The sequence below is a fragment of the Myodes glareolus genome, chromosome 16 (genome assembly GCF_982192425.1).
Source record: "Myodes glareolus chromosome 16, mMyoGla1.1, whole genome shotgun sequence".
Taxonomy (NCBI): Eukaryota; Metazoa; Chordata; class Mammalia; order Rodentia; family Cricetidae; genus Myodes; species Myodes glareolus.
The window spans coordinates 63,254,099-63,262,662 of record NC_142041.1 but is presented as its reverse complement, the minus strand read 5'-3'; the positions used below and the strand labels follow the sequence as shown (position 1 = coordinate 63,262,662).

General features: G+C 39.9%; 1 protein-coding gene across 1 annotated transcript in view; it reads right to left on the bottom strand.

Annotated features, from left to right (window-relative positions):
- Nucleotides 1-824: 824 nt before the first annotated feature.
- Nucleotides 825-8,564, bottom strand: part of Crispld1 (cysteine rich secretory protein LCCL domain containing 1) — a 32,495-nt gene continuing 24,755 nt past the window's right edge. The window contains exons 13-15 of the mRNA XM_048420542.3: nucleotides 7,345-7,420; nucleotides 4,099-4,229; nucleotides 825-1,908 (exon numbers count right to left, since the gene is read on the bottom strand). Coding sequence (XP_048276499.2) covers nucleotides 1,857-1,908; nucleotides 4,099-4,229; nucleotides 7,345-7,420 — 259 coding nt within the window. The 3' untranslated portion in view covers nucleotides 825-1,856. The remainder of the gene's footprint in view (nucleotides 1,909-4,098; nucleotides 4,230-7,344; nucleotides 7,421-8,564) is intronic.

The window sequence follows — 8,564 nt, the reverse complement described above, 5'->3', positions numbered from 1 at the left end:
AGACGTGAGATTAGGAGCAGATACCTCCACAGTACGGAGACTCCACAGTGAAGCTATAGACTAGGGACAAGCCTGAAGAACCGAATGCCTGTCAAAAATGATGGGCATTCTCGAGGGAGAACTGCAACCAGAACACAAATGAGAAGAAAGCCACACAAACATATATAATAAGGAAAGTTATAATTACACACTTGTGCAAAGTGTCCTTATTAAATCTAGCTCTGAATACAAAGAATACACTCCAGTAAGGAAAAAAAAGGATAATGTGTATTTTGGGGTAAAATTCTCAGAAGAGTATGCTTTATAAATCTTGACTGCATTTTGAACAATTTAACTGTCTTCCAGTCCTCAATGAATGATCAAGCAATTTGACTTATTTGTAAACTACTTTTCTGACACAATCTCTAAGTCTCTGCATTTTCATTTTTTTGTATTACCCAGTTTTCTTACCTGCTCTGATCCCTGCATGCAAATTACCTCCATTTTATCTGCTTCAAAACACCTACTCATTTAGAAATATTTGAAATATTTACAGCCTATTCAGCTCTTTTGTAATTATAATCATTACCTTGCTGTCTGATACTTTTCTTCTCCTATATGAAATTCATAGCTCTCCTCTTATTCAAATTTTCTCTTGTTATAATATTTCTAAATAAATGATCATTTCCCAAAACAAATAGGTACATGATTAGGTGAACTCTGTGGTTTCTGCTAATAAGCAGGTACTTAAACTCATGTCAGAAAGTCAAATTTAGAAAACTAAGGTCAACCGTGCTCGTACATTTAGAAGGATTCCACAACAAAGCATGCGTGTAAAAGTGAAATAGTCTTTTGAAATTGATTGATTTTAATACGTTTATGGGAAACAAATAAGTTTACCAGCAGGAAAAAAAACATACTAACAGTAATATTTTACAGAATTCAGGTATCAAAGCACAGTACATTTTCACAGAAACAAATATATCACCACTGTAGGATGAAACTAATGGAAGGTTTATACACAAAGCCATTTGCCACTATGAACACCAGTGGTAATAACATGTAACGCATCAGTTCATCCTCATTAGACTCTTTATTATACTTCCTGGCCTGCAGGAGTACTTGCCAGGATACAAGAGAAAGCCATGTGAACTCAGTCCTAAGAACGCTAGAAAGCTCAGGCGGCCAAGCTATCCTCTAGCTACTGTATGAGCACCAAGCATGTTCTCAACAACACACTTGGACTTTACCCCACATACGACTGAGGCCGTTCCCAGGGAACCGGATATTTTCACTTGGAAATTAAAAGATTATTTTATACAAAATAACAAGTGCAACATCAGCACTTAATATCCTGCATAACACCAGTTAACAGAAGAGAAAAAATCTGTCCAGTCTTAAGGGAAAGACAGAGATTTCGAGTAGGTAAGAACGTACAATGGACTGGCAGAAAAGAGACTTAAATGTTTCCTTTAGTTTTAGGGTTGTTTGCTTTCCAATGCACCAGATAATTCTCTAAGGCCGTTCACATTCACTGTTTAGAGTCACTTTATTAGTGGCATATACAAAGCACCATATAATATAATATACGAAAAGTAGAACATTACGACTATGTAATAAACTGTAGTAATAACTGCTAAGAAAATATAGCAATATTTAACACAGGATTTCTAAAACCATTAAATGTTCAATACTTTCCCCAAAGCTAATGTCCCATGTTTTATTTTATAAACTTTGCCTCTCAAGAGTGACACGCATTTGCACTCTGGGGGTGGGCGGGCAACACCTGCTTTCTTCTGTACAGTTACAGTTCTATACAAAACTCAGACTCGTGGCATGTGACGCGGTCTTTCCAATCCCTTCCCAAGAGTTCCCTGTCACACGACAGCAAAGACCCGGAATGCCTTTCCTCCTGTAGGGTTCTGTAAACTGCAAGAGCACAAAAGATACATTGAGGTCATCTGTGCATATAATCCTCCCCATCAATCATTCTCTCTGAGGACAGGCAAGCAAGTAGCTCCACGAATCCAGATGGCCCAATTGTGTCAGACTGCTGTAATTTACACTTACTGGGAAGCTCCGGGGAGGATGACATAATCCTCTAGATCTTGCTCGCCGACTGGACTGAAAGTTTACTAAAGAAACTCGAGACGCTTACAAGGAAGGAGAGCAGGCTCTGTACAGTTTCACAGGACCTGGGACATGTTTTCATGCTTTGTTACCTTAGACTCTAATACAGCAGAGTGAGGCTACTATTTCCTTCTGTTGTGCGAATATTGAGACCTGACTTTACAATTGGTTGTTATTTACAACCTAAAAGCTGCCTGATACTTAAGCAATGCTATAGAGTACTTACTAGCTTATGATCATTTCCTAACTCTAAGGCAATTATAAATTGTAACGCCATCACACAGTCTAAGCCATAGCATCGATGTTCTGAAAAAAAATTTTATGAATTTAAAGTTCAAATCTGGAAAGCCCTAAAATTTCCTCACTAAAATGGAAATAAAGTATCTCATTCTCTCTCTGTCTCTCTTTGTCTCTCTCCCCCCAGTGCCATTTTGAGCTATTTTTATTTTAAAGCATAGTGAGAACAATACAGAACCAAATATTTCTATTCTAAATACCTATCTTATTTGCATTTTACATGAAATTTTGTTTTGTAATAATTAAAATAAACTTAAAGATAAACACATTGAATATTTCTAAGGGCAAACTGAAATTCCTTTCTGTACATATTCTCACACAATGAGTAGGGAGAGGACCTCAGTGGGAAGAAACAACAATGCTCGTGCAGATGGCCATACAGAACCCACCCACATGCCATGCCAGGTGTCCAGACACGCACAAAAGCACTCTAACACGACCTTTCCTTTTGCAGGATGCAAGCTAGAAGCCCTGGGGAGTGTATGAGTCTGAAGTGTGTCTTTTTCCATAGTAAATCTGCATCTCTAAACTTACAGAACAAGAGTTAAGCCTAATGATTGTCTGTTACATGACCTTGGGCATAAAAATTACTTAGCCGGTTTGAACCTCAGCAAACACATATATAAATTAGGGTTCAGAAATATATTCTTCAGCTGAAGTATCCAGCAGACACAGTGAAAGTGCAAGGATTTTCACAGTAATTAAAAATCAAATGCTATCCTAGTTCGGGTAGGATATCACTTACGTTAAAACAACAGTTGTAAGTGTGAGGACTAAATGAATTTCACTTAGACTGGAAAAAGTGTGTTGGATTATATTACTCGGGGACCTGTTTTATATGTTCCACCTGCTTAGGAAGGTCATGAGTCAAGCTGTAGAAAGTCACCTTCTCAACCATGGCCTCCTGGTTTCATCCCATCAGAAAGCAGATGCTCAGTGTGTGTCTGAACTGGGGATTTCAATCTGGACTTCCCTGTCTTAGAGTTCTTAGGGAAACTACTAGAGACCTGAATCTTCTGATATGATTTTGAAACAGGATTCAGGACATAGCTAAAACTTAGACTTCTGCACAAATAAATGGAACTTCACATTTGTTGCATAAATATTGATGATTTTAGAAATTCATCGAAAGTTCATTCCTTTTAACGCTTATTCATAGTTCATAAAATGAACAGATAAATTTTCCCAAGTCATAAAAATATGTCACACTAATGAGCTGAGCAGCAGAAAATAGGCTCCTGAAAGAATTCATTTACATCACACTAAGCATTCAAGTTCTAATGAAAAAGAGATTTATTTCTAGGGAAAATAAGACTTATTGTTTTGGTCAAATACTTTGTCAGATAACTGGATTAGAGAAGTACTCAGTGCCTTGCACACCTAGAAAGAATTAAATATGAAAACTAATCTAGAAAATCTGAAAGAGGATGAAGGAAATTTCCTCTTTATAAGATCAATTAACAAAAGAGTGGTTCTCTGGGTAATCCGATTTTCATGTTGCTTTTTCATAAGCCTGCAGGAGACAGCCACGCCTGGTACTTCATCCCAGAAGGACCAGAACCAGGCAAGGATTCAAAGGAAACACACTGTTCAGCCACTCAGACACCATTCAAAGAAGAGCTATAAACAAGCAACAAACAAGACAGACCGCCAACTAAAATGTAAAGTGGTTCTTATCTTGTTTGACTTTACCTTTCTGAGAAGATTCCATTTTGAAAAGAAGCAGTGTACATCTTTCTCTTGTCCACAGGCATGACGTCCACGTAACCGCCGTGGTTTCGAACCACCCCAGCATGCACTGCTGCTCTGCAGATACTTGAGAGCTGCAGAGGCAAAGACAATACAGTATTAGTAAGAAATCTCTGCTGCACTTGCCTAGCCCATGCTTCTATAGTCTGAGGTCTCCAACATCTATCTGTGCAGCCAGTGAGCAGCTGATGCGTAATGTTTCGCACACAAAGGAGTGTTTGGAAAGTCACACATCAAACCGATTCTCAGCAAGTCTGAATGCAGAGGCTAAAAGGAGCTGGCCTAGTAAAACCTCTCCACCAATTACTATTGAAAACACCTGTCCTGTCCTGGAAACAGTTTTATAACTAAGGCAACACAAAGCAAATTAACTCCTTTTCATTCTTCAAGCGCTACTTGCCATTCACAAGTCTCAGCCTTTGCGAGTGGCTATTAGGGCATACGTGATGACATGACCACAACATGGAGGAGATGACCTCACAATCAGACTTTACTTATACACAACTCAGCCATGGCTCTGTCCATATCTAAGAGCCATTTGCCAGGATGGGTGAAATGGAGATGCATTTGCCCCGATGAAAATAATCTATGTCAGAGCTATGTTACTGTGCCATGCTCATACACGCAGCTACAAAATCCACACTGAACAGAACGTCCATGGAGAAGGAGTCTTGTTTAATGTTTTAGGTCTACATTTTCAATGTTCAAAACTACTGTCTTCCAAAGTCAAATCCTTTTTCTGGACCATGGAAGTCTTCCCTGGACCCAAGTATTGGCTTCAATCAAAACGCTCTATGGACACGTGTCAGTAGCTGGGAATTGACGCAATGCGACACAAGATGAACATGAAGTATTTCAGCCCTCCAAAGTCTGTCAGCGCCCTGCACTCTTTCTTCAGCCTGTGGCAAGTCTCCATCGGTTATTTCATGGATGGTTTTATAAGGGTTTAAAAGTTCACACAAGTGTGTGTGTGACCTGACCTTGCTTTATCACGGTGCTCTGAACTCTGTGGCATCAGTCAGTACTGATTAGTCCCAAGAGCCTGAAGCCCAGGGTTTCAAATCCTGCTGTTTCTGCTCTATTACAAACCGCGGCCTGTTAAACACTGTATATCCTTCCTCTGAGGAGGAGGCATCTCACTTAGCAGGTTGAAGTCCAGACTGCATTGCTCACTGTATCCAGGACAGATGCTGCTCAGAATAGATTAAATTAAAAGTAATTCTCTGTAGATTTCAGTAATTCCTCTTGTTTTATTAAAATAGTATAATCAGCACTTTCTCCTCAAGGCAGTGAAAACGCTTGCAAATGACATTCACGAAAACCCAAGTTCTGTAGATGTTTTTAGAGTATTGTTTGGCTTGCAGCTCTTATGGAGTTCAAAGGGAATTTTTTCTACCCATATTTTAAATGATTATATAATTGAGATGCTACTTTTCATCTGTGAATACAGTGGATTTTGAACACATGCAGAATTAATATGGTTTGTGATAAGCTACAAAAGATGTTCGTAGTAGCAAAATATACACTATGCTTCTAGCTCTGTAGGCAGAAAGGGAGCAACGTGGAGTGGAAGACAAAGCAACAGGAGGAAGCTGGCCGATTCCTCCACACTTTTCCACACCAACTTTAACTGGAGAAACAACACACATCGTGGGAGCTGAAAAGATAGGCAGGCGTCGTTTACAGATGTGCTCTTCTTGCATGACGGGAGTCTTTCTACTTCCATCTCATTCTAGCTAACAACACATATCGCCCACACACTTCACAGAAGACTAAGACCCTCTTAGGGTGAAAGCTCTAGCAAAACCCTAACTAACGAGAGATGCCTTAAAGGCAGAGTAGTGGGGGTATATTTTGAAAGACTTTCATCCAACATGACTAAAATGAGAAATTTTGGAAATTAAAGAGAAAAAGCTGCAAGGAATGACTCCTTTTGTGTGTTCTGTGTTCTGACTGAGCATAGTTTGGGAGACAAATGGAAGGAACCTGCTGATGAATCAGAACAGAGGTCCAAGGCCTGGAGGCTGCTGTAAGAAGAGTAATAGTGGGAAGAAATAATCACACTCAAAAGAAGGATGCCATTGACTAGAGGAGGGGGCTCATTATGGACCTCACAAAGACAGTGATGATGACTGAGAAATAAAGAACACGGTCATGTCAGAACTTCTTCAGAAAGGACTGTGAGGATGGGCAAATTCCTGGCACCCACGGGACATTTAAAAAAAGAACCAAACCTGAGGCTGGAGGCTTAGCAAGAACATCAAAAGCAGAGCTGAACTGAGGAGGATTCACACTGCACTGAATGTGATAAGAGAAGTGAGGTGAAGTCCATAATCCAATCACCCTTACACAACCAATGTTCTAGAAGATTCCACTGACCACGTACATCAAGAGGAAACTTTCTGCATGTGTTTTTGCAACTCTAGTTTTGAAATCTTCAATACCTTCCAAATATCCACTGAATAAAACCCGAGTTAATCAGCACACAAACACAGAATCTCCACCTCCCTCCCTCCCGGTTCTCATCAGCATCTGTTCTCCTCCGCCCAGAGTTCACCAGTGCTGTCTCTTGTGCCCATTGCATCTACTCTTACCACACATCTTGCTAGATTCCATTCCTACCACAGGAAGAACAATTTCCCTACGGCCCCCTAGCGACCAGTGCTACAAAGCCCATTTGCAATGTGTGGGGCCATCGCTGCTGGGGTTTCTTCTGTGACCATACTAAAGTCACACGTTACAACATGCTGGCAGATAGCTCTCTTCCATATGTATGTTAATACATTATCTAATTTTGGCCCTTTATTATTTGTCAAATGCCTCTTTGGTAGTGAGCATATGATGCATAGATTTGACAAATTATTAACTATGCAGTTCACATTTCAGACACAGAAGAACCAAAGAAAGACTGAAGAGAAGCAAACTGTATTTTACTTCCCAAGAATGCCTCCAGATTCTCTTGTTACATGTCTGATAGACGGGCAAGACATGAGTGACACTTGGTCAAATAGTTACATATGCATATTTTAATCTCTTCATTTTCAGTGACATTGATGATTAGCTCTTCTGAAAATATGTGTACCAGATCAGAGCCAGCCCTGACTCTGTGCAGATCAGGTATGCACATCTAAACAAGTATGAACTTATACACATGAAGACATTGGGAGAGGAACAAAGTAACATGCTTACATCAGAATAAACTCTGGATCCAATTACACGAGCATAATGTGGATTTGCCTGCATACAGTTGCGAGGACAGTACACTCTGAAAAAAATAAAGACATAAAGTAAGCTGGTGAATTCAGTGCTTCTTAGTAATAAAACCAAAACCCTGTATCGAAATAAATCCAACAATGCAGGCCCTGCTTACCCTAATCTCCTGAGATAGATCAATTATGAAAACCAGCAGCTGGCACGGTGCCTTCTTTCACTTACTTCCAGGTTTGAACAATGATATGTATTTTGTCTTAGTTTAGTTTTGTTTTATAAGTTTACACAGAGCCTTCTGCCTTGGTGACTCGGGGGAGAAAGAAACTGGAACAAAAGCCTGTGGATCTGAGGTTGGAGCTCAGTGTGAGCAGAATTTAGTGAGCGGACAGTGTGAGAAATCCCAGTGACTGCCCACATGACACAGCGAGCCTCCTAACACGCTGCTCTTCTCTGCACTCATCTTCGGTCTTGTTCAGGTTCATGGGCCTAGCTTCGTCTACAATTAATGTCCAAATTTCCTTCTCTAGCGGGAGCTTCTCTTTATTTCCACTGTGAATCCTACCACTTTCTCAACACTTAACCTACATCTAATAAATAGCTCAAGCTTATCTGGCATGAAATAAAAATATGCCTCATTAAGCCCTTTCCATGTGTGGGCTTCCCATCACAACACAGTGCGATTCCATTGTTGGGTAACCTCTGCAGAAGCCTCTATTGCACCTTGGTTCCTCTTTATCTTTTTTTGTTTGTTTGTTTTTGAGACAGGGTTTCACTGTGTAGCTTTGAAACCTGTAGCTAGTCCTGGATAAAAAAAAAAATGAAGAAACCTATTCCAATCTTATTGGCATTCCTTTCATTTACCAGTTGCAATTATAGTCTGCCAATTTAGGAGCTAGGTGGCAATGTTAAAATATGAATTGTGTTGGTTTCTGTTGGAAGAACTTGTCACAGAATGAATGTTAGTGTCAACCCCACATGTATCTGCTGAAGTCCTAACCCACACTGCTATTTGGAGATAGGCAGGGCCCATATGAGGGTAATTTGGCTAAATGAGTTATTAAGTGAAGAGTCCTTATCCAATTGGATTTTGGATTAATGGCCTTGCAATAAAGGTAAATGAGAAAATCTCTTCCTACCATATAAAGTTGCAAAGGAGGTGGCTGTCTACAAGCTAGAAAGAGAGCCATATCAGTGACCAA